Consider the following 26,894-nt stretch of genomic DNA (forward strand, 5'->3'; position numbering starts at 1 on the left):
CCCAACTTTAAAGGCTGTGCAAACAAGCTCCAGGTGCACTGATCAGTATGTCCACGTGTTCAAGGTCAGTGATTAGTTCAGGAGCGACATTTCTAGGGCGACGCTTATCTGCCCTCGGGATACTCGCCACATCTTCAATACTTATTTTGCTGGATCTGTCCAATGCTTTTCACAATTTTAACCACCAGAGCATCCTGTAAACCCTATTGGTCACCATAAAAGGGAAAATTTCCAACCTAACCATTCTCCATCAAAAGGGGAGTGATGTGGGGTGCTTGGCACAAACGTTCTGGACAATGGCAGTGGGGATGGGGTATAATGATAAGGCCCTGAAGGACCTATTCAATGACTGCCTGGATGACCCTTTGCCTGGGTGAGAGATGAAGGGGCTGTAGATACTGGACTTTTGGGATTTCACCAGTTACCTACAGCATCGATCTCGGTGGGATGACTCAGCCACACCTGTTTTTCTCGGTGAGATGGGCCACTCTAGACCGGGGTCTACAGACAGTAGGACCGCCAGCCCAGCACCATTGCACAATATGGCTGCCAGCCCGGCGCCACAGCACAAGGTGGTCGCCAGCCCAGCGCCACAGCACAAAGTGGCCGCCAGCCCAGTGCCACAGCACAAGAATGCCCAGAATGGCCGCCGGTCCAGAGTCATGGCACAAGATGGCCGCTTGTCCAGCGCCTCTACACGGGATGACAGCCACAGTTGACCCTCCAGAGTCAAGTCAGGTTCCCGTTGACACTCCAGAGTCGAGTCAGGTTCACGTTGACCCTCCAGAGTCGAGTCAGGTTTACGTTGACCCTCCAGAGTCAGGTCAGGTTCCCGTTGACCCTCCAGAGTTGAGTCAGGTTCCCGTTGACCCTCCAGAGTCGAGTCAGGTCACCGTTGACCCTCCAGAGTCAGGTCAGGTCACCGTTGACTTTCCAGAGTCACGTCAAGTAACCGTTGACACTCCAGAGTCAGGTCAAGTCACCGTTGACCCTCATGAGTTAAGCACTACCACAGTTAGACCCCAGGAGTCAAGTCAAGTCACTGGTGATCTTCAAGGACAGAGTCAAGTCACCGGTGTTCTTCATGGGCAAATTCAAGTCACCATTGATTTTCATGTGCAAGGTCAAGTCACCAATGATCTTCATGGGCAAGGTCAAGTCACCAGAGTTCTTCATTGGCAAGGTCAAGTCACCGACTATCTTCATGGGCAAAGGCAAGTCACCATTGATCTTCATGAGCAAATGCAAGTCACCATTGATCTTCATGAGCAGAGTCAGGTCACCAATGATCTTCATGAGCAGAGTCAGGTCACCAATGAGCCTCATGAGCAGAGTCAAGTCACCATTGATCTTCATGAGCAAATGCAAGTCACCAATGATCTTCATGAGCAGAGTCAGGTCACCAATGATCCTCATGAGCAGAGTCAAGTTACCATTGATCTTCCTGAATCCAGTCTAAAGTCTGCGGAACTACCAGAGCTTCTCCACATCTCTGCTAAACTACCAGATCCTCTCCACATCTCGGCCAAACTCTCTGAGCGCTCGACTGTTCCTATCGTGGCCACCCTAAACTTGTTCATGTTCTCTGTTCCAGACTTGCCTATCCAGACTTGCTCTCATGTATCATCGATCCCACTGTGGTGGTCTTCTGCGCCACCCTGTTTGGCTTCTGTCTCGCCCGCATGGCTGTGGTGGTCTTCTGTGCCGCCCTGGTGGGCTTCTGTCTCGGCTGTGGTGGTCTTCTGCGCCGCCCTGGTGGGCTTCTGTCTCGGACGCGTGGATGTGGTTGTCTTCTGCGCCGCCCCGGTGGGCTTCTGTCTGGACCGCACAGATGGGGTGGTCTTCTGCGCCGCCCTGGTGAGCTTCTGTCTCGACCGCACGGCTGTGGTGGTCTTCTGCGCCGCCCTGGTGGGTTCCTGACTCAACCGCATGGCTCCAGTTCCACCTTGCTCCACCCTGGATTACTGCCCTGTCAGTTCGGCCCTGGGCCACTGAACTTTCTCTCCTTCCTGGACTTGTGTTTTGTTGTTGTTGTTGTTTTTTTTTGCCCTCTTCTCTCTGTTTCCCTCTATGGACCTGGCCCTCCGTCCCTCCCCCTGATCATCCACCAATCAACCTCCCTCCTGGTCTCACTTCCCCATAGGCACCTCACCGCAGGCACTACTATTTCCACAAGCCTTGTCCCTTCATCACAGTAATTGCACACCTGTTAATTGCACTCAGGTGTCTTCACTTGATATTCATTACCCTCCCTATATTAACCAGTCTTTTCCTGTCTTCATGGAGTCCTTACTTTCCGTCACCTAGTTTCCTCGCGTTTCCTAGTCCTTGAGTTCCAGTTCTTGTTCCTGTTTGTTTGTTTGTTTGTTTGTTTCTGTTTGGATCTTGTTGGTTACGACCCCGGCTTGTTTTTCACCTTGTTTTGGATTACCCTTAACCACACTGCACTTGGATCTTCCGTCTCCTGTGTTCCCGTACGTGACAGATTCTGCACCCCCTTTACCTAAATTCATTACTTCAGATTTATGTGCCCTCTAGAAGCTTGTGTTCTGTAAGTGAATGTTGCGTTATTGTGCCATCCCAAAGAGGGACAAAATCACTTTCACTGAAGTTTTAAATTAAATGTTCCTTCCTGGTGGAATGACCTGCCCAACTCAATCGATTCAAGCGATTTTCAAGGATCAGCTCAAACCACATCTCTTCCATCTTTTTTTGACCCTTTAACTCTTGCACTCTCTATTCTTATTCTATTCTTTATAATTTTTTTGCCCTTTTAAACTTAATTTACAGTTTTTTTTCTTATATTTAATAATAATTCATATTTTATAATGTTCTTATATTTAATTTTTCTTCAATTTTGTATTTTATAGATTATATATTATACAATTAAGAAAAGCAAAAAAAGGCCTCTAACACTAGCTTGCTCTATATTCTTTTTCTATTCTGTCTGATTAATAGTTATGTATTATATAATTTAAAAAAAACTTGTGAACTGCATTAAACTGAGACTTGTTATAGCCCTTGCATATCATTGCTCTTTTGTTGCTTTTGATTGCTTCCATTGCCTCATTTGTAAGTTGCTTAGGATAAAAGTGTCTGCTAAATGACTCAATCAATATGTAAAAGTAAAATATTACAGTATATGTACAGTACAGTCCAAAATTTTGGAAACATTACTATTTTTAATGTTTTTGAAAGAAGTTTCTTCTGCTCATCAAGCCTGCATTTATTTGATCAAAAATACATAATTTTTTAAATGTATTTATTAGTATTTAAAATAATTGTTTTAAAATGTATTATACTTTAAATTATAATTTATTTCTGTGATGCAAAGCTGAATTTTTAGGATCATTATCACACGATCCTTTTGAAATCATTCTAATATGATGATTCATTATCAAAGTTGGCAACAGTTCTGCTGCTTAATATTTTTTCAGAACGTGATACTTTTTAAGGATACTTTGATGAATAAAAAGTAAAAAAAAAAAAAAAGAAACTATGCTTTTAAAATATAAATATTTTGTATTAACAATATACACTACTGGTCAGTAATTTGGGGTCAGTATTTTTTTTTTCTTCTTTTTAAATAAAATCAATACTTTTATTCAGCAAGGATGTGTTAAATTGATAAAAAGTGATAGTAAAGAAAATATATTAGTAGAATATATATTAGAATTTTTTTATATATATTTTATATATATTTTGAATAAATGCAGTTCTTTTGAACCTTTTATTCATCAAATATATTAGACAGCAGAACTGTTTCCAACACTCATAATAAATCCGAATATTAGAATGATTTCTAAATGATAATGTGATAGACTGGATGTTACATGTGACACTGAAGGCTGGAGTAATGATGCTGAAAATTCAGCTTTGCATCACAGGAATAAATTATTTTTTTTAAGTATATTCAAATTGAAAACTATTATTTTAAGTGGTAATAATATTTCACAATATTACCGTTTTTCTGTATTTTTGATCAAATAAATGCAGGCTTGATGAGCAGAAGAAACATTAAAAATAGTAATGTTTCCAAACTTTTGGTCTGTACTGTATTAAAAATTAATTAGGAAATTATCAGAATTTACATCAATAATTTTTTTTTATTATGAACAGCCTAAATATCAGTAATCAAGTTTGGTCAGTTTACCTGTAGACACACATTCCTTAAAGCACTCATCCTCAGTCAAGAATCGGTTTTCATTTCCGCCACAACCACCATACCAGAAGCGCATGCATTTCTTAGTTTGCTGGCTGTAATACCATCTGGACATATACGATCCACACACACGGCCTGAATCTTTCTCAAGGAAGCAGCGTGCTGTTGGAAACAAACAGTACACTCCACTAATTCCCTTCAGCACTGAATACTGAACTCTGTCAGAGAAACAGCATTAAAGCTTGTGCATTTTTAATGTAAGTGAGGATACAGTACTATGCCAGAGATACGTGCAACTCCAAAAAAACTAAATCAAGGGTTTAATTGGCCAGTAAGATCTGGATTCACCACCTTTAGCCTTGGAGGGCTCCTTTTTGTCCTTTTTGTCCTTTCTGTGCTCTTTTCTATATTGATCAGTGTCATCATATTGACTGGCTTCAATGAATGATTCTTTGTTTTGCTCATCTCCATAATAGTTATAAGTTTCTTCTGTGGGCTCTTCGGTGAGCTCTTCATAAGGCTCTTCGGTGGGCTCTTCAGTGGGCTCTTCAGTGGGCTCTTCGGTGGGCTCTTCGGTGGGCGCTTCAGTGGGCAGAATAGCACTGAAAAACAGTTAGACACATTAATATCATTAAAAAGCACAGAATGTGTCCTGTACAGGCTAACTATTGTTCAATATTGCAGCATCGATTTGTATTTTAATGTGCAAATAAAAACAAAATATGGCTCATGAAGCCCAGGTTTCCCATTTCTGGCACAGTGCTCAAAGACTCTAAACAGTAAAACATTTTTACTCTAAAACCTTTGGATTAATAAGCCAAATGGCTTTGAGAATACACAATCCATGCACTAACCTTTGTGATTTTATGTCTAAAGATTGTGGTTAGTAAATAACATTACCTCTCTGTGGGTTGTGGTCCAGTTCCAACAGGCCTCACCACAAACCCACGACAATCAGGAGTAGGTATTAATGACTGGGGTAAGATTCCTTCTGCAAAACAACAGCAGATACACACCAGGGTTATTATTGTTAACTGAAATGAAAAATAAGCCACACACCCCCTCAAAAAGTGAAATTGAATTAAAACATTAAACATACTTTCTACTTTGCTCCTTATTTTTGAAGTACTAAAATAACAAACTAAAACAGGAAAAATTAAATTATTAAAATTTCAACTAAAATTAAATTGAAAATAATATGTATAACTCAGCATGTAAGCAGAAGTGACAAATAACAACTATATCAAAATTACTACAACTAAAAATTAAATAGAAAACAAAAACAAAACAAATAATAATTAAAAGTATATTAATTTAATGAATAATATTGTAGGTTAAACACGACTTGCAAATGATGAAAAAGGATGTTAGCAACTGTTAATTTTAAGAAGAAAGCAAATAATGTAGAGAGTTTTGGGGCTATTGTTTGCAGAAAAAAATTAAATGAAAATGAAAAATCAAAAAATTATAATAAAATAATAAACAAGACTGTTTGTAAAATAATGTTTTAAAAAGGCAAAAACACTACTGCATGTTTTTTTTTTTTTTTTTTTTTTTTGATTTAGATGAAAGAGGATGTGAGCATATGTTGATTTTCAGAGGAAAAAGTCTGCAAGTTTCAACAACAGATCAGGATCTTTCACAGCGGCCTTGTGAAAACACAACCATGAATATTTCTTACTGTGGAGCATATGCAGGAAGGCGTAAGCGAAGCGTGTGCCATAACCTCTGTCATCCAGGAACACCAGGTGCTGGTCCAGAGGAGAACTGGTGAGCTCCTCCATCTGTGTCCGGTCGAATCTCTGTCCCGCCATGAGAATAAACATCACAACATTCTGACACTTACACAGTCTAGACAAATAATCAAGCTGAGCTTTGTTGTGCTTAAAATCTTCACCAAAAACAGCCATGACCATTCGTTTGCTTCGTTGTCTTTCTACTTTAAGGATAACGTTAGTAATCAGCAACTCCAAAGCAAAGTCAGGATGGGATGTCCCGCCCACTTGCTTCACTGTATCTTTAATATGCCTCTTCATGATATTGCGATCTTTATATTTAGTGAAGCTGAACTCCTCGTTGATGTAAGATGAGCCATAAACGGAGCTCTGCTGGTAGACGGACAGCCTGGTTTTTCTGTCGGCTCTGCTCGGTTCACTGCTCACATCGATCCGGTCCAACAGAGACACCAGAAGCTCCTTCATATTTGCATAGTGTTGAGTGTTCACGTTATCAGACCCATCCATCAGCACAGACAGATCCAGATCCATCTGCAGAGGTGGAGGCCGCAGAATTACACCACACACTGGGTCTGGGTTACAACGATCTGGCAAGAGAGAATAAAAAACCTTGGCATGTAATTAAAGACATCCATGATCCAAAACCTACCATAAGCCACATCCTAACAGAAATAGAACCTCATTAATGACTGATTTGGAACACTTTAGATATAAGCAGCAACTCTGTGTATCATACAAAAAGAGCTCCTCATTGACATAAGAAGTTGGCATGCTGACGTTGCTAAGATAACTACACAACACTAAGCATAAAAATGAATCAAATATATATTGGTCAAAAGGTTTTTTGTTGTTGTTGTTTTACAGCCAACATTTTTCTAACTTTGCCTGCCATCATAGCTTCATTATGGGATTGACTTCTCATTAGGAAGTTGGCTTGCTGACATATCATACAGTAATTCTGTAATAAACAAAATGATTAATGCACACATATATTGGTCATAACATGCCATTTTTACATTTATAATCAACATTTCTCTAACTTTGTCCACCATTGATTTTATGGCATTTAGTTGCTGCCTTAGAGGACATTCACACAGATGTGTTTCTGCATTTTCCTAGACTTCTTTTTCATTGTTTTTCTTCATAAACATGGGCTAGACAGACATGTCTGAGCATGACAATCGTATCTTGCATCTTTTGCAATTTGACACACAACCAGTGGCGAGTCAGTCCTGAGCCCACAAAAAAAAGACAAAAAAAGAAATTATGACCACTTTGCCATTAAAAAAATAAAACTAAACTATTTTAATAGCTGTGTAACGGGGAAGAGAGAGAAAAAAAAGACACGGCATCCAGTTGGACTTGGGCCGAGAATTTGCATAAGCTCTTTGACATGGATTGGGCCAATGCAGGGCTCTATTCTTTCCCACGTTTCAGTTAAAAGTTCCCACCAGCTCGGCAGGCCCCCAAACTGCCTGGGCCCATACGTATCTGCATACCCTGCATGCCCTAACACTACACCAATGCACACAACACCATATTCTAAAACACAAAGCTCAAGATATAATAACTAAAAGAAAATGCATTTCTAGACCTTGAATGAATGTTCCCTTAGAATTTGAATAAAGTTAGGTATTTTACATGAAACTGCTCTGCTGATCATGTTCTGGTTACTCCACTGCACACGTCAGATCACTTCTTCCTCACTCTTAACCTAAACATGATCCCTGACACATCACTTACCCCTCCATCTGTCATATATCGACGTAACCTACGCACACTTTCACCCTCCCGGCTATCTGCAATGGTTTCATCTTCAATTCCTTCCCCTAAACTGTTTGCATCTTTGGATGCTAACATTGCTACTGATACTTTCTGCTCCACTCTTACATCTTGTTTAGACACTGTTTGCCCCTTATCTTCCAGGCCAGCCCGTAACACCCCTTCTGCCCCTTGGTTATCTGATGTTCTACGCGAACACCGTTCTAAGCTTAGAGCTTCTGAAAGGATGTGGCGCAAGTCCAAAAATACTACTGATCTTATTGTGTATCAGTCACTCCTATCTTCTTTCTCTGCTAATGTCTCCTCTGCTAAAATGACATACTACCATAACAAAATTAACAATTCATCTAACGCTCACATGCTTTTTAAAACATTTTCCTCACTTCTTTGTCCTCCTCCTCCCCCTCCTGCTTCATCTCTAATAGCTGACGACTTTGCATCATTGTTCATTAATAAAATTAAACACAATAGTGCACAATTCTCCACACCACAATCAGTCAAGCTCATATCACCAGCAAACTTACACTCATTTACATCCTTCTCTTCACTCTCTGAGGCAGAAGTCTCAAAACTCATCCTTTCTAATCACCCTACAACTTGCCCCCGGTTTTGACACGGTTAATCACCAGATCCTCCTATAAACCCTACTGGCAAATGGCATCTCAGGAACCACACTTCAATGGTTTGAGTCTTACCTATCAGATAGGTCCTTCAAAGTATCTCGGAGGGGTGAGGTGTCCAAGTCTCAACATTTAACTACTGGGGTGCCTCAGGGCTCAGTTCTTGGACCACTTCTGTTCTCTGTCTACATGGCATCATTAGGTTCTGTCATTCAGAAACATGGCTTTTCATACCACTGCTGTGCTGATGACACTCAACTCTACCTCTCATTCCATCCTGATGATCCGATGGTAGCTATTCGCATCTCAGCTTGTCTAACAGACATTTCTTCCTGGATGATGGACCATCACATTCAACTCAACCTTGCCAAGACAGAACTGCTTGTGATTACAGCAAACCCATCGTTCCATCACAATTTCACCATCAAGTTAGGCACATCAACCATCACTCCTTCAAAAACAGCTAGAAGCCTTGGAGTTATGATTGATGATCAGCTGACTTTCTCAGACCACATTGCTAAAACCGTCCGATCCTGCAGATTTGCTTTATTCAGCATCAAGAAGATCAAGCCCTTTCTTTCGGAACATGCTGCACAACTCCTTGTTCAAGCTCTTGTTCTGTCCAGGCTGGACTATTGCAATGCTCTCTTGGCAGGTCTTCCAGCCAATTCTATCAAACCTTTACAATTAATTCAGAACCCGGCGGCGATATTAATTTTTTATGAGCTAAAAAGAATACATGTTACACCTCTGTTTATCAATTTACACTGGCTTCCAATAGCTGCTCGCATAAAATTCAAGGCATTGATGTTTGCCTACAAAACTACCACTGGCTCTGCACCCATTTACCTAAATTCGTTACTTCAGACTTATGTGCACTCTAGAAGCTTGCGTTCTGCAAGTGAACATCACTTGATTGTGCCATCCCAAAGAAGCACAAAGTCACTTTTACAGACTTTTAAATTAAATGTTCCCTTCTGGTGGAATGAACTCCCCAACTCAATCCGAGCAGCTGAGACCTTAGCCATCTTCAAGAATCGGCTTAAAACCCATCTCTTCCATCTTTATTTGACACTCTAACTTTTTAACACTCACTATTCTAATTCTATTCTTTAAAAAATCTAACAACCTTTCTAATCTTTTTGTATTCTATTTTCTTTTCATTTATTATGCAATTGTATATGTATGTGTGTGTGTATGTGTAAAGACCTCTAACTAGCTTGCTCTATTCTTTTATTTTTTTTATTCTATCTGTTTTTCTTTTTATTTATTATATTAGTTAAAATCCCATGCTACGTGTACTGTGTTAACCTAACTGAGACTTGTTATAGCACTTACAACAAAAAGAGCAATGATATATAAGTGACGTCACTCACGTCACTTATATATCATTGCTCTTTTTGTTGTTTTTGATTGCTTTCACTGTCTTCATCTGTAAGTCGCTTTAGATAAAAGCGTCTGTTAAATGGATAAATGTAAATGTAAATGTAAATGTATTTTTAGAGGCAGCATAATGCTGTATAGATTTTGGAACCTTGCATCGGAAGCTTGTCTATGACTATTTAAAATACTGTCTATGTAGGTTTTGGCACAGAGCCTTTACTTTTATTCCTTTAAATGTTTGGATGCTCAAAGAGATGAACAGAATCAAACGTGGATGTCTGCACTTTGGACTTACCAAAACAAATGATGCACTGCTTAATGCGATTTACTCCTCTGCCATCAACGATAATGTAGCTTCCCGTGTCATCAACCTGAGACAGACATTTGAGGTAGAAATTACCAACATGCAAATGGATGTGCAGAACTTTTCAGGGTTTCTGCAGGATTTTAAAGCTCAAATTTAAGACCTTTTTTAAGACCTGCACAAATCAAGAAAATACTATATGAACAAGGTAGGGCAATGTCTATAATAACATATTAAACTGTAAAATGATTGTAAAAAAACATGATTTGCAGTTCAGATACAAATCTTTACAAAAACAAAAAGTTTTATTAAATGATATGCTTAAAAAGGCTTAATTATTATTTTATTTGAAACAATGATTATCAATACATTATTATATGAATTAAATAACATATAAATTCATTTTACTGTTTAGATTTTTATAATGAAATATCTTCTTATCATTCCACCAGTTCTCATTTACAGCTCTGTGTGTTTGCAGGGTAAAAACATGGGTTGATTTTCACATTGGTCTGAAAAAAGCAACCCCAATACTGTGTTCCTGCAATAGCGCAGGATGCAGTTTAGGACCGCATTTCCACAAGGACAATTTTTGTGACACAACTGTTGCCCTTCAGACTGGTGACTTCGTTCAGAGTTGCGTGGGTTTTCTGAATTTTTCTGAAAATGGAAAGGCCTGTTAGAGTTTAAGTTTTTAATGTTTAGATATTTTGAACATTTAAAAAGAGTTCACAAAACATAAAATGATGTTTTTTTTTTTGTTGTTTTTTTTAGTTTTTAGTTTTTTTGGTTACTGTTGTGGTGAAGAGTAGAGCTTGTGCTCAGGTTGTCAACAGCTATCATAAACACATACTGTAAATGTACTTTGATTGTTTGATTGTGAAGGTGCTGAAAATAATGACTGCACTCAAAAAAATGACTCTTTGGCTGAACATGATTCTATCATGGACAGTGGTTCCACATGTTTGTACCATGTTATTTGGACATGAATAAATCAAAATATAAGGACTTGTCTACCTTTAGTTGAGTTTACTCAGTTTGCTTTAGTTCATCCTACATGAAATATCTGAGTAGAGATAATATGTTTACATCATGTAGAACCACTGTCCATGCAAGTTTAGCCAAAGTGTTATAAAAACATTAGCAAGTAAGATATAACTTTTCTTTACACATGATGTTGGTTGTTGGCAGTTTAAGAATGTTACTATGTGTACATCATACACTAGCACTCTCATTAAAGTTGCTTTTTTTAAATTAAGTATTTTAGACGTTCTTTCAACCAGGTCCTCAACCCAACCACAAGCTCCACAATTCACCACAATGGTAACTCGCACAAAATACACCAATATAAAGTCTTTTAAAATGCCCACATAATAGAGCATTATACATGAAAAAGTCTCCTTATTATCACATTTTACTAAAAACTGCATAAAATAACACTTTATTTCAACATTTTCTCTCCTCATATCCAGTCCTGTGCAAAGCATGATGGGAAGTGTAAAACTTATTTTGAGGGACTTGATTGAAACATGTTCTTTCAAAATGAAAAACTTTATGTTAAACCAACGAGAGACAGTTTTAAGTCAGTTTAACATGACACAATCATGTTGAAATGAAAAATAGCCAAAATTGCATTAATTCAACATGAATTGTTCAGGTAAAGTGAACAAAAACTGAAAAAAAGTGTGTGTGAATCGCGTGCTGGCCCTCAAACTGAATGCTTTTCTCTTTTTTTTTTATTCTCATATTTATTCTTATGAGAATGCAACAGCCAACACAACTCTTGTTCCACATGCTACTGTAAGTATAATTTTTGTACCATGCAAGAAATTATCAAGTAAAATTGTTTCCATGACATTACCACTGCCTCAAAAATCAACACTTTTAAATGTCAAAAATTACTAAACAACTTTAATATGCCTTTCCCTTTAGCAAAAACACATTAAACTGCACTTAAATTCAACATTTATTCTCCTGATCTATCCTTATGCAAAGCATGCTGGGAACTAGAAATCCACTGCCCAGTTTCAGTCAATGCAACATCAATGATTCATGTAGGCCCAACTCAACTTCAACGGTTTGTTAACATTTTACAAATGTAATTTAAATTAATATAATACAATTTAGTGCAAATGACAACTTAATAAAAATAATAATAATTATGCTGTTTTAGCTTATTTTAAGTAAACTGAGCAAACAACTAAAATGTATTTTTATTTTTATTTTGAGTGTAGCTGGATTACGCTTGTTGTATAATTTATGTAATTTGAAATTCTGATGAAATTGAGTTGAATAATGACGCTATTGTTAGTTTGGTGCTACTTTACAGCTTAAATTGTATATGAAGAACTTTGCAAAATGAACACTGTTATTTTCCTGTTTATTACTATGGAGTAATACAAATACATTTAAATTAAGCTGACTTGCATTTTTTTGCATTTGCAAATCTGATGTTTTCTTATGTACCTGCAATGCTCGGGTCACATCATCAGCAGGACTAAAGGCGATCACTCCGAGGCCAATGTCTGCAGCCTTGAACTCCAGCATGGCTGTTACAAGGCTCGAGTCATCCCTCGACGGACCGTTTGTGAAGAACACAGCCACTTTCCTCATTAACCTGCCACTTCGGACACGTTTGAAGATGTTCCGAGAAACAAAGCTCATGGCTTGTCCGATGTTTCTGGTTTTTGTGGTTCTCTCTAGAGGTAATGTTCTTACAGCTTCCAGAAGGGTCTTCTTCTTCAGGTGGTCTGTGAAACGGATCAGGATCCTTGACTCGCTGTTGTAGGCGATCACAGACACCCGTGCTCCTTGTGGACAGTTTGTTTCAGCAATGGAAATGTCTTCCAATAAGGAAAGAGCCGCAGAACGCATCCGCTGGAAAACTTGAGGAGTTACACCCGCAGACATGTCCAAAGCTATCAACAGGTCTGTGGGGTAAACTGGACACTGGGTACCATTACCTGAAAGCATTTTAGAAAAAATGAAGAAGAAAAAAAATTACAATTAGCAAAAAGTTACTAACAAATAAGGCACTGAAATGTTAAAGTGTAAGGCAAAGCATACCGGAGCAGCAAGCTGTGGAGACAAAATAAAAGATAAAATGTAGATCCATTTCAAATTATTTCAAGGTTTAATATACAGAAAGCTAAATGCCACATATAATAAATAAAATAACTGAATGAGGTCATGCTAATGACTAAAATCACTAGCAGTCATTCTGCTTGGTATTCTTTGGATATTAGGTTCTCTGAACTTACGACAGTTTTTGCGTATGTGTTCGACCAGGTCACATTCCTTGACGTTCAGAAGCAGAAAAAGACAGAAGGAAAACAATCAAACTTTTAGAATAGATGAGTAATTTAATATTATTTAAAGATATTGTATCTTAATATGAACCTACGGGCATCGGACTGATTCCAGGAGGACCTTTTTCACCCTAGAAATACAATAAAATTAAATAAACAATTAGAAAAGTGCATGAACAAACAAATAAACATGAAGTATCTTATTTACATTTGCTTAAGCCTCTAGGCCCCTTCAATTTATATATATAATTATTATCATGCAGAAGGATTTTATGATTCAATGTAACATTTATACATTTATACAACACTTAACATTTTTAGGAGGTATTTTTTCCACAGTAATGGTTGACTGTGAAGGTATCAAGTGTTACATTTTTTGACACTTTAACATATTCGAATAATGTCCATGACTTTTTTGTGTGTGTGTTCACATAGCTAATCTGACAAAAGTCAGCAAGTGTCTTCCCATTCCAATGAAGCAAAAAAAAAAAAGAAAACATTTAAAACATATTTATTTCGGTCAGTTCTGACCAAAGAGTACCAGAGAGTTAAACTGTCAATGTTTTGTGATGTATATAAGTATTTGTTTAATCTGTAAAAAAGTGATGACAAATGACTGACCCTGTGTCCATCCATCCCATTGTCTCCTGGAGGACCTTCAGTACCCGGACGTCCCGTGTTTCCCTGATCACATAAATACATCATACAACATAACTGCATTACTTCCAAAAAGTATGCTGCGAACATGCAGAACCTTCTCTATGATGTTAAATAAAATAATATAATTTAGAAAGACATGATTGTTCTGTTGGACATTAAAAATCTTTTAAAAACATGAATACATAAGCACAAAGTAAATTAAATAAAAGTGTACCGGTTTTCCTCGATAACCTTTATGTCCTTTACTTCCACTGGATCCCTTGGTACCATCCTCACCCTATAATTATAATCACTGATATTAATAATGTTACATCATGAACTATTAATTTGTAATTATTATTATTACCATTTATACAATCACATAAAATGGCTAGTGATGAGCTGCAACAGATGATTAACTAGCTTTAACAGACCTGCAAACCAGGGAGGCCAAAGTATCCATTGTTTCCCTGAAAGCAATTTTATTCTGTTAGTTGAATATCAATAAACATACACAAAAAGAGAAAAAACAAGTTACCATATTTTGCAGAAAATAATGTTTTGCACTTTCCTCATATGCAAAGCTTTGCTCTTGATGTTAATTTTAAAATAAGTTATAGCATGTTTCAGATATGGCACAGGTACCTTGTGTCCTTTGAGCCCTGCAGGTCCATACCCATCTCTTCCATCTTGTCCCTTTTTACATAAAGTCATACTTTAGACTGGAGAGTCTCATATTTAAATGGGCATTTTATCATTTTCAAGTCAACAATGCACAAATGCATCAACTGACCAGAGGTCCTTTGAATCCCTCTGGTCCCTGTGATCCCTTGAGCCCCGGGTCACCCGGTGGACCCTAAACACAAGCAAGGAAAGTGTGAAAAGAGGAAAATTTCTCTACAACATTTTATGGCTGCAGCACTACCACATAATATACTGGAGACCAAGCAGGTTTTAAAGGAATAGTTCACCCAAAAATGAAGATTTGCTGAAAATGTACTGAATCTCAGGTAATCTAAGATGTGGATGAGTTTCTTCTTCAGAACAGATTTGAAGAAACTTATCATTACATCATTTGCTCACCCCATTACTAAAATAGAAGTCCTCTACCCAGAATATATTGCTTTCAATTATTATGGTATTCTGTAAATTAGGAGAGAAATATGTGCAGATAAAGAACCGTTTACAAGTGTAAACAATCCAAAACACATGTAAACAAATATAACTTGTTGATTATTGTGGTGTTTTTATCAGCGGTTTGGACTCTCATTCTGACGGCACCCATTTACTGCTGAGGATGAACTGGTGAGCAAGTGATGCGATGCTAAATTTCTTCAAATCTGTTCTAATGAAGAAACAAACTCATGCATTTTTCACAGAACAAGCAAAAGAGAAATAAGGAAGTAAAGAAAACTTCAGTACAACAGTCTTCCATACCCTTGGTCCTCTGGGTCCTCGACCTCCTTTTGAACCTTCAGGTCCAGTTCGCCCAAAGGGACCCTATGAAAACACACATGGTTCCTTCAACATACAATGTATTTTTCTTTCTGTGTTTTATATAATTTGCTTTATACTCTAAGGGTAAAACACGAACATGCAGCTACATGAGGCACCATGTATATACACGTTTATAGGTGTATACGAACATAACCAGGTGAGCAGATCCACACATCATCATCATCATCCACCAATCAGAACACACGAGAACTATTTGACCACAGCTGCTGTGCTTCAAAAGCTCTTGCAGCAGCTCAACACTGGTTTTCTCTGAGGTGGTCGGATCACATCAGATTGTGGTTAATCTTGCAGATCATGATTTATATCTACTCTTCCTCTCCCTGCAGTTTGGTAATATAAATATTCCTCCTTTGAACTCCCACCTCTTCTGTGGGTTTTATTGTTCTGGGTCTGAATTTGGGCTCCTGGGATCTCAAAAAAGAAACATTTTAAATCTCCAAGGTGAACGTTATGACAACGCATTCTTACAAAAGAGGTTCATTGGAGTTCTATATAGAACCACAGGATTATTTACTCAACTCCAAAGAACCTTTTATGCTAAAAAGGTTCTATAATGACAAGAACGAACCCTTTTGGGCCAAATGTTCTTTAGGCTAATATTCATTCATATATTACATTATTCTGCAACATTTTGTATTTGTAATTAAATTATTATTTTTAGTAACTTAATATCACATTTTAATCATGCTGATTTTTGGAGAAAAACTGAAATGGCACTATTCATGTGATATTTATTAACTACAAAAAATGATATAAATATATACATTTTCTAACCCCCATATCTTAAATTTTGTGATCATTCACATGCATTCATAAATGCATTTGAATGCACTGAATAATGCAGTGATAGAACAAAGTCAAAATGCACAAGCGCATTAGTATGACTTCATCATGTAATTTTACATTAGCCTAGATGCATGCACTTTTTAGGCACGATTTGTTTAGTTTTTGAATATAATTGATACTGTTAAAAGGCACATCATTAAAACAAAAAAAAATACGAGTTAGCTACTAGCTAGCTACTAAATTAGTTAAAAATGCCTTTCCATATACAGCTATGATTCGCGAACCCCAAACTGACTCAAATTATTCGCGATCCCGGTCCGAACTCCCAAACTGACTCAAATGATTCGCGATCCCCAAACTGACTCAAATGATTCGCGATCCCGCTACGAACTCCCGAACTGATTCAAATGACTCGCGATCCCCAAACTGACTCAAATGATTCGCGAACCCGCCTTGAACTCCCGGACTGACTCAAATGATTTGCGAACCGCTACGAACTCCAGAACAGACTCAAATGATTCGCGATCCCACCCCGAACTCCCGAACTGACTCAAATGATTCGCGATCCCGCTACGAACTCCCGAACTGACTCAAATGATTCGCGATCTCGCTACGAACTCCCAAACTAATCCAACTGATTCGCGATCCCCAAACTGACTCAAATGATTCGTGATCCTGTATCGAACTCCCGAACTGACTCAAATGATTCGCGAACCCGCTACGAACTCTGGAACTGACTCAAATGATTCGCGAACCCGCTACGAAACTCCCGAACTGACTCAAATGATTCGCGAACCACGAACTGACTCAAATGATTCGCGAACCCGCTACAAACTCCCGAACTGATCAAATAATTTGCAATCCCGCTCCGAATTCCTGAACTGACTCAAATTATTTGTGATCCTGCTCCGAACTCTCGAATTGATTGAAATGATTCGCGAACCTGCTCCGAACTCAAACACAGCCCTGAAGAGTTTTGTAAATAATAGCCTTTAAAAGCCTGACATGCCAATAAAGCTTTGATTATGCTATGTGACAGGAATTTTTACTGGAAGTGCACTTAAGAGGATGAATTTAACAATAACTATATAAATATCCTAACCCTATAATAATAAATAGTAGAATTATAAATTAATAATTCGCTAGTTTCATTTGTAAATGAAAACACTAATTTATCACAGAACGTTAATAGGTAACCAATACACGATTTGAAAGGGGAAAATAAGCATAACAATAAATATAAAAATATAGCCCTAATTAATATAATATTATTATCAATTATATAAGTTTAGCCTATATCAGGGGTCATCAACTATATTTGTCAAAGGGCCAGAATTTTTCTCGGCAGACACTGTAAGGGTAAACCCGCTCCAAAATCCCGAACTGACTCAAATGATTTGTGAACCCGCTTTGAACTCCCGAACTGACTCAAATGATTCGTGATCCCCAAACTCACTCAAGTGATTCGCAATCCCTCTACGAACTCCTAAACTGATTCAAATGATCCGCAAAGCCGCTCTGAACTCCCGAACTGACTCAAATGATTCGCGAACCCGCTTTGAACTCCCGAAACTGACTCAAATGATTCGCGATCCCCAAACTGACTCAAATGATTCACGATCCCGCTACGAGCTCCCAAACTGATTCAAATGATCCGCGAAGCCGCTCCGAACTCCCGAACTGGTTCAAATGATTCACGCTCCGTACTCCAAACTCCCAAATTGACTTAAATGATTTGCAAACCCACTTTGTACTCCCAAACTGACTCAAATGAATCACGCTCTGAACTCTATTGACTTAGTTCTCTTATTTCATAACATTTACTGATTTTAAGATACGAAAAGTATGTTGTTAACAAATAAAATATCAATATTTCCATTCCAAACTGCTTTCCATATCGAAACATCCACGAACAGGGGCGGACTGGTCATCTGTGTGATCTGGAGAACGGCGGGTACTCCATAACGGCCGGCAGGCCGGCCCACCACCTACCAAGCATGAAGTCATCACCTCATTCAGACTATAAGTCTCACCTTAGTATAAGTCGCATCAGTCCAAAAATACATCATGACGAGGAAAAAAAAAACATATAAATCGCACTGGATTGTAAGTCGCATTTATTTAGAACCAAGAACCAAGAGAAAACATTACCGTCTACAGCCGTGAGAGGTCATGTCAAATTCATTTTTATAAATAAGTCACACCTGACTATAAATCGCAGGACCAGCCAAACTATGAAAAAAAGTGTGACTTATAGTCCGTAAAATACAGTAAGTATGGAACATGAGAGGAGAAAGAGTTACTTGCTAGGGATGATGTCAGGAAGTGATATTCAAGTTGCTACATTTTTAATGATTACAGTAGTTAAAACAGCTGAACTTAAACATTTTAGCTGTAAAATGAATATTAAGAAATATTTTGTGCTTTTACTTTTTAAAATGTTGGTAACGTTACAGTTAATGCTTACAAACTTTGAAGATTTTGAATACAGAAGTTACATTTGCAATGGTGTATTTTCATTTAGATGTGGTATTATTATTTGTGCAGTAAGATTAATTACTGCATAAATTAATTAAGATTATTAAGTAATAAATTCATTTTAAGACAGCATGGAATAGATTGTATAATATGTTGTTATAACAGCATATTATATAATCTATTCCATGCTATCTTGGAATAAAACTTTTTTTTTTTTTTTATCCATTTCATAATTTGTTTATTCAGGTTGAGCTTAGACCAAGAGCAGAGAAAGACACTCACTCCAGCTCAACTTTAAATTACTTTTAAGCGCCCCAAGTCAGATTTTTTTTTTTTTTTTTTTTTTTGTCAAACCACCCTCAGAAGAAGACAAAATACTTGACAGTACAGAGAGTGTTTAAGTTGAGTGTTTAAATCAACAATACACAAAGATGGCGCTGACAGACAGACTTTGGGCTGGGTTATGTCCAGGGCCGTTTTTTTATTCCCAGTCCGTCCCTGGTGTATATGCACATGTTGTATGCATGTATTGACAAGCAAATTTTGATTTAAATCCTACATGGCACCTGATACAACTAGTTTAATTAACTGAATGCACACCTGCATTCCAGGTACACCTGGAGGACCTTTGTCTCCTTGAAACCCATTCTGGCCTGGTGGTCCCTGAACAGACAAAAAAAAAAAAAAAAAGATCAGGGAGGTATAACACATCATAAAATCAAACACTACCATCGGACATCTCTTATCTGTGCAATTCGATTTAAATAAGGGTGAAATGTACTAGTACTCACCACTTGTCCAGGATAACCAGGAAGCCCTGGCTGTCCAGCTTCTCCTTTGGCATTTGAAGATGCACCCTAAACAGATACACATGTTTACCATCAGCACATTACAACAGCAGTTTACATACAACAATAATGACATAATTATATATATATATATATATATTTAAATAAAAACACAATCAAGTAGAATAGATGATAACTGATTAGAACTGATTTCTATGTGTATTTGTCATGCTACATTACCGGCGCTCCTGGTCGGCCTTTTCTTCCTGGAGCACCCTACCAAAATAAACTGAGAAGTTATCTGAAGGATAAAACATCTTTATACTTATTTAATTTATTTCCTTTTTGATAAAAAAACATCCCAGTGTCACATCAAAAACAGGCACCATTCAAAAGTTAGGATATGTAAGATATTTTCATATTTTAGAAGTCTCTTATGCTCACCACGGCTGCATCCACTTGGTCAGAAATACAGTGAAAAATATTATTATTGCAATATTATATATATTATATATTTTTGCAATAATACATAAATAGAAATCTATTTAAATAAAACTTAATTTTTCTTTACTCCAGTCCAGTTTCACATGATCCTTCAGAAAACATTCCAATATGCTGATTTGGCAAGAAAACTTTTTTTTATTATTATCACAGCAGAAAATGGTTATGTTGTTTAATGAAACTGTGCAAACCATGACACAGTGTCATTTTTCAGGATTCGTGGATGAACAGAAAGTTTGAAAAGCAGCATTTATTACTAACAGAAATCTGCAATATTATAAATGTTTTGATCAATTTAATGTGTCCTTTTTGAATAAACGTATCAGAAAAAAAATGAACCCAGTCTTTTGAATGGTAATAAATATCTACCTGTAACACCTATGAAATCAAAAAATGCAATTTGATAGTCCAAAAAGGTGTGAGCAAGATAATTCATCTCAGGATAGAGTGACACTGAATAGTACAGAAACTATACATTTTCAGAAAAAAAAAAGTAAACAACTAGGATTTTACTCTTTTAGGTACCAATATGCATTTTAAGGTACAAAAATATATACCTTTTAGATTTTGTATCTTACAATACTGCATCTGTGACAGCTTTGTTCCTTTCTTCTGAGAGTAAGTCACAGTTACAGTAAGTCATAATGACAGTTCTATGTACAGGTGATACTCACAGGATCACCGTTATCTCCAGGTCTGCCTGAGGGTCCAGGAAGGCCCTGGTCACCCTGAACACACAGAACAGAACAGAACAGTCATAATACACTTTTACTGATAATGTTCACACATCGGATAATCTTAAAAACACGTCGAAAAATGGAGACGAATGTAGATGTCTGTTGTGCATCTGTCAGTTTTGTCGACAAATACAGGCTATACATTTATTTTTGTGAATTAATAGTTATGTCTGGTTGAAGTAATTTAGGCTATTATATAAGGTGGAACTGTATTATACTGTACCTGTACAGTATACCTGTACAGACGCAAACAAAAGCTATCAAAATAAATACATTTAAAATAAAGACACTCAAAACAGAACAATTCTATAGATTGTGTTAAAAAAAATGTGATGTGATGGCTGTTGTCAGTGGTTTGTTCATTTACATGTGCCATTTCATCAGATTTGTAAGGTAAATCATTTATAAACTTATGCAAACACAGGAGAATACATCAATATCCTTCTGAACATACGAGCTGTTCATCGCGACTTTAAAATAAAATCTAAAACTCTCACTCTGAGTTTACACATTTTGATGTCCATATATTCAAGAGATGACAGCAGCTTTAACATTTCTGTCTTAAAGAAATGGTCCAATATTAAAGTTTAATTAAATGTATTTTAGTCAATATTAAACAAGGATTAGGTCACGCAGCACTGGTAGTGTGCCGACATTATAACGCTGATTTACAGCACATCGTTAGAAACATCATTTCATTCAAACTGAGTTAACATTTTTCAGAAGGACTATAAAAAAAGACCCTCACCGGGAGCCCAGTATCTCCCCTCTCGCCTTTTGGACCTCGGATTGTGTTGTCTCTTCCTGGTGCACCCTATTAACACAAACAGAGAATCAAGCACAGACAAATCAAGTTGGTCTGTTTAGATGGCAAAAAAAATTAGCTACTTTAAACACAGAGAAATCCTTACAGGATCTCCTCTCACTCCGCTGTGTCCCTTAGGTCCAGGACTGCCTCTGAAACCCTTCATATTCTGAAAAACAGAAATACTACTGTAAGGAAGCCACTGGGTTGTTTTTAAATTTTTTCTGTTTATATTAACAATGATACATAAATAGACAGATGTGAGCAAACAAAACAGGCATTTGTAATGTGTGTTATAATGTAGTTACAGCACTGCCCGGGTCTCCTTTAGGTCCTGGAAGCCCATTTAGGCCAGCATCACCCTGCACGCAACAGAAACAAGAGTACAGTCAATCAAATGTCTTAATAACTCTTTTAGTGAGGACGTGTTGCTCTACTGAGCAGTTTCATACAGTAGGTCAAAAAAGAGAAATATAACCAAGGAAAACATGATATGGTGTGCAAGACAGATTATTTTCCAATAAAATGTTAGTTGTGCGCAAAATCATTTTAAGTGTGTTTAAAGTTTTGTTTCATGCTTATTATTATTTTTTAATGCATTATTAGATTTTGGATTTATGCTTGTTATTTTTTGAATATGTGACAGTTGTTTGCTATTCTGAAAACTTTGTTTCCATTTACTTGCATTTTTTTAATTTTGGTTTCACACTTTTTTTTTTTTTTATTTGTCACTCCAATTATTTGGCAGAAAACTTATTCCATACATAACAGGCAAATCAATCAATCTATCTATCAACCAAAAGAGGGAATTTTATACTTGGAAGGTATAACTTTATATTTAATACAATTTAGGATTTTAATTCTTTTTTTTTTTTTTCTTTTTTTTATCAGACATCAACAGTTGCATTTTTATTCATTTTGACTTGTGTGGACACCAATGTTGACTTTGCTTGCACATTTAATTTCATGCACAAAAACAGAAAACGAGACTCAAACTGATTTGTACAGAACGAAAGCCTGATTTCCATCTAGATAGCAGAACTATCGAAAACATGGACATGGACATGCTGTTGCACCCCTGATAAATTTAAAGGCTTATTCTGCAGCGATTATATGTGCTTTTTGACCGGTTGTGTCATTAGGCTATAAAAACAGTTATACTCACTAAGTGAATGAATCGCATTTGTGCCACACTCTTATTACAATGCAAAACAAATACTCTCCTCCAATGCATGAACGTTTCTCTCAGATAATGCATGCGATTTCACACAGTCTAAAGTGCCTGTCATTGCATATCAACACATGCTGCTGTGAATGATTAAGCGAAGCATCTATTCAAAGGAAAAGAACACTCATTCTCATGAATAAGTTAATAGACACTGAAGCATCACCAACATACTATAGTCGATTGCCACGTCACAAATTCTGATGTCAACATGATGTGGATTTTAAACCAGGAAGATGAAAAGCGCAAAAAAAGCTTTAAATGGACCTTCTCCAATAGTTACAATTATTGGATGCTGCTAGCATTGTCTTCTATGATGTGAAACACAAATACCTCTGCTAAAATCTCAGAAAAAGTAGGCTGGGGTTTCATGACCCTTTAATAAAGTACATTTATTTGCATTTGTGACACTGTGAATGTAAGTGTAGAAAATAGGCAGAGGAGAGAAATAAAGATGTGACCTGTTCTCCATCCACTCCATCCAGCCCATCTTCCCCAGCTTCTCCCTGTCAGACAGAGGTCAAAGGGTCACACACTTAAAATCTCTTTAGGGAAGTCATTAATAACACTTAACAAATAAAACGTATACTTGCACTTATGACCCTAAAATTAAAGCACTATCTTTCTCAGTCTAGATTTTTTTCCAAAAAGTAAACTGTTTAAGTGGGAGCAATGATATTACTAACAGCCAGTGAATAGAATAATAAATCTTGTTACTCACTTTATTTCCAGCGATGCCTCTCTGGCCCTATTGAAATTAAATTTGAAAACATTTCCTTTACTCAGCACAGCTGTAAAACATAATCTCATCTGTCCTCATACACAGGAACTTTATATGCTGACATAATCATATCCTAGCCATGCAGTTAGTAATAGGCATGCAGGTAGCATATATCAATACCTAAAACAATTAATTCAGTCCCACTTAATGTATAAATGTGTTTGCGCCAAATAACAAAATATTAAACCATTTTATTTCTATGTCAAATTCTAGATTCATGGTAACTACTTGAATGTAAAAACAGAAAAAGTACCAGTTTATAGTTTTATTTACAAGTGGTGTATGAAGACATAGACTAGAGTATTGTACTATTTTGCATACTAAGATAAATCCTGAAATTCCAAGCAGGGGCCTGTTCTTCATACGTGGATTACACAGTTAGCTGGATTTTATTGTTGATGATTTGACATGATACAGGATTGTAGGTTCCTTGGACCTCATCCTGGAGTTGCTGGAATAATTTTTAGTAATAATAATAATAATAATAATAATAAATAATTTTTACAAGTTTACTCATTGAGAGGTTTTTTCATGAAGGAGTAACTATCTAAATAGTTTTTTTAATCATACACACATTACATACAGTTCGTCCGAGCCATGCATTATTTGAATGGTGAGCTTTTATGTGGGTTGCTTTAATGCATCGCAGGAGATGCACACTCAACTCTCACTTCTCAAATCTCAAAATTATTTTATAATGCACAATTAATTTAAACACAGTCATTTATGTCATAAAATGGATTGTATGGATTAAGAAACTGTAATTAATGCTGTCAGTAATCAGTCATCGCGATTAAATGATCTGGCATCTGTCAAATCATCTCAGATGTATTAAGCGAGGCACGAAGAACGGACCCAAGATCACTGCACTAATAAAAATGACATCAAGAGATGCATCTCCAATGATAATTATATGTTACATTACCTTCATTCCTCTGTTTCCGCGGCAACCGTTGTGTCCCTTAGATCCATTCGGTCCTGGTGGTCCTCGCTCTCCCTGCCAGAAAGAAGAAGGGAGAAATACAACGTTCATCCTCTCTAAACTGCCTCATATGTAGCTATTAGTTTGTAAAGTTTACATGCACGAAATGTACATTTTTGTACATTTTGATTGTTGCTGAAACTTGCAATTTGGATGTATTACAATGTTTAAAATGTAATTACATTGTATTTAAAGCAAACAATTAAAAAAATTTAGATCAATTTAGATTTATATCAATGCATTTTATATTTTTTTTCGAAAAGCAATTTCGATTTTTAGCCCCCTTTAACCTACCCCAAACCTAGGCATTTTATAGTGTATATAAAAAGATATAAAATGTATCTGACTGAAATATACATGGAAATGACCAATTTAGTAACAATAGAGCATTAAATAGATTTTTTTCGCTAATCCCTCTCCTACGTATAAACCTAACTAATAATAATTTTATTGCTTAAAAATACAGTATAAAAAAAAAAAACACGACAGGAAGATAAGCGCAATCACAATAATTTTATTTATTGCAAAAATGTCAAAAGCAGAACCAAAAATAATCAAAATGTTTATGCGTTGCAGCCGCAGTCCTCTTATTTAGAATACAATAGTTTTGTGTGAGGTGCAGAGCAAAATGAAGTTGTTAATCCCTGAAAACATTATCTAGATTATTATCCCGATCTACTCCATGAAGGCGTGCATGGCAAACATAGTAAATATTACATGATAAGTAATGGTTAGACGATTGCAAAAATTTTATTAATTTTAAGGGGTATAGTCTTGTTTAACATTATTTATACTTTGAAATAAGTCGGCAGCAGAAGTTACACAGAACAGAACAAAATTAGATCATATTTCATATTTAGTAAATGAGTAAACTTAATTTAATTGAAACTGCAATTGAAAGCATAACGCCATTTACAGGATAATTTACGCCATTTATATAATAAAATGATAATGCCACGATTTCAGTATTCATTAGGATTCAATTATAACTTTGTAAAGTTGTTCATATGTAAATCATTTATGTTTTAGGTGTCATCAATGCATCTGTATTGTGCTTTTACAGTAGATGCTGTAAATGTGTCAGTATTGTACATTGTACATTTGGTAGAACCACATTTTACATAAAATACATATGAATTCCTATGAGATCAGGTTGCTCTTAAACTTATTTTAAAATTATTTAGATGTTTATTGCACTTTATCTATTTGTGTCAGTAGATTTCAATTCCAACACATTTTTTTTTTAAATCCCTTTCCCAAAATGAGTTTTCTCCACTTCAGTAGCCCTTGCAAACACCAAAATTTCCCATCTATTTTCTGACGTTTTACAGAAACATTTGTTCATATATAATTTGCCTTATTTTATATAACATTTGATCCCTAAAAACATGGTGATTCTTTTTTTCTGACCTTTGACAGTATTTTATGATTTATGGAGGGTTTCAAGAGAAAATCCAATCTGTAAAAGCTTTTGAATCTAATATGTCAACAAATTGAAACAATGAATTTCCAATAATGTTCAAACCTGATGAAAATCCAGTAAACAGATTTCTGTTTTGGAAATGTATGCAGATTTGTTAGATACACACAATCTCATTTGATTATTTAAACATAACTTTTCATTGAACTATTTTTAATTTAATCAATCAACTTGGGAGTACGGTGACATCTATTAGTTCTTTTTTTACCGTATTAATCTGTGATGTCTTGCCTTCAGTACATGTTAGCTGACAGTTTCACTTACCATACTACCTTCATCTCCTGGAAATCCAGGATGGCCCTTCTGACCATCTAAGCCCTAAATAATAAAAGAAAAACAGGGTTGTTCCTGATGCGAAGGCCATTAAAAATCATACTGCCTTTTAAGATATCTCATTTTAGTTAAATTCTAAAGCAGCAATGTATTTAAAATTGACATAACGACATAATGCTTCAAGCTTAGTGAGAAAATAATCCATCCAAGGGAAACAAAGCAAGAAAAAAAATATTTACTGTAAATCCACAACATTTATTATCTACATTATAAGAATTGAGGGGCTTTGACCTTTTTACCCGGGTTTCCAGGGGGTCCTCGTGGTCCAGGATCACCAGTGCATGAACAAGGCACATCGCAGCATTCCCTCAGCGCTACTGTTTCCTGAGGGGAGAGAAAAGCATACAATGAGTGAAACTGTTTGTATTTTGTTGCTGAAGTCACAAGCAAGGCATCCAATCAAATTTTAGGGTACTTTACTAACAAATGTATGAGTCACTTGGTAGTAGCTTAAGAAAATTACAGTGAAAACTATAAACACATATACAAGTTACAATTAAGAATTATTTAAATGTTTGTCCAGTTGCAATAGTTTGTGTTAACCAT

General features: G+C 36.5%; 2 protein-coding genes across 2 annotated transcripts in view; both read right to left on the reverse strand.

Moving 5' to 3' along the window:
• The window catches only part of LOC128025903 (collagen alpha-6(VI) chain-like), a 168,344-nt gene that overhangs the window by 117,079 nt on the left and 24,371 nt on the right, over window positions 1-26,894 (reverse strand). Inside the window, exons 15-39 of the mRNA XM_052612501.1 lie at window positions 26,580-26,672; window positions 26,280-26,333; window positions 24,479-24,550; window positions 23,494-23,520; window positions 23,234-23,278; window positions 21,856-21,909; window positions 21,654-21,716; window positions 21,491-21,556; window positions 20,680-20,733; window positions 19,745-19,780; window positions 19,508-19,573; window positions 19,317-19,379; window positions 15,372-15,434; window positions 14,728-14,790; window positions 14,580-14,630; window positions 14,369-14,404; window positions 14,170-14,232; window positions 13,917-13,979; window positions 13,391-13,426; window positions 13,248-13,284; window positions 13,054-13,065; window positions 12,454-12,950; window positions 9,979-10,054; window positions 5,844-6,485; window positions 5,063-5,153 (exon numbers count right to left, since the gene is read on the reverse strand). Coding sequence (XP_052468461.1) covers window positions 5,063-5,153; window positions 5,844-6,485; window positions 9,979-10,054; window positions 12,454-12,950; window positions 13,054-13,065; window positions 13,248-13,284; window positions 13,391-13,426; window positions 13,917-13,979; window positions 14,170-14,232; window positions 14,369-14,404; window positions 14,580-14,630; window positions 14,728-14,790; window positions 15,372-15,434; window positions 19,317-19,379; window positions 19,508-19,573; window positions 19,745-19,780; window positions 20,680-20,733; window positions 21,491-21,556; window positions 21,654-21,716; window positions 21,856-21,909; window positions 23,234-23,278; window positions 23,494-23,520; window positions 24,479-24,550; window positions 26,280-26,333; window positions 26,580-26,672 — 2,423 coding nt within the window. The remainder of the gene's footprint in view (window positions 1-5,062; window positions 5,154-5,843; window positions 6,486-9,978; window positions 10,055-12,453; window positions 12,951-13,053; window positions 13,066-13,247; window positions 13,285-13,390; window positions 13,427-13,916; window positions 13,980-14,169; window positions 14,233-14,368; window positions 14,405-14,579; window positions 14,631-14,727; window positions 14,791-15,371; window positions 15,435-19,316; window positions 19,380-19,507; window positions 19,574-19,744; window positions 19,781-20,679; window positions 20,734-21,490; window positions 21,557-21,653; window positions 21,717-21,855; window positions 21,910-23,233; window positions 23,279-23,493; window positions 23,521-24,478; window positions 24,551-26,279; window positions 26,334-26,579; window positions 26,673-26,894) is intronic.
• LOC128025907 (low density lipoprotein receptor adapter protein 1-B-like) overlaps window positions 1-26,894 on the reverse strand; it is a 137,198-nt gene that overhangs the window by 14,193 nt on the left and 96,111 nt on the right. The gene's annotated exons all lie outside the window — the stretch shown is intronic.

The sequence above is a fragment of the Carassius gibelio genome, chromosome A13 (assembly GCF_023724105.1).
Source record: "Carassius gibelio isolate Cgi1373 ecotype wild population from Czech Republic chromosome A13, carGib1.2-hapl.c, whole genome shotgun sequence".
NCBI classification, from domain to species: domain Eukaryota; kingdom Metazoa; phylum Chordata; class Actinopteri; order Cypriniformes; family Cyprinidae; genus Carassius; species Carassius gibelio.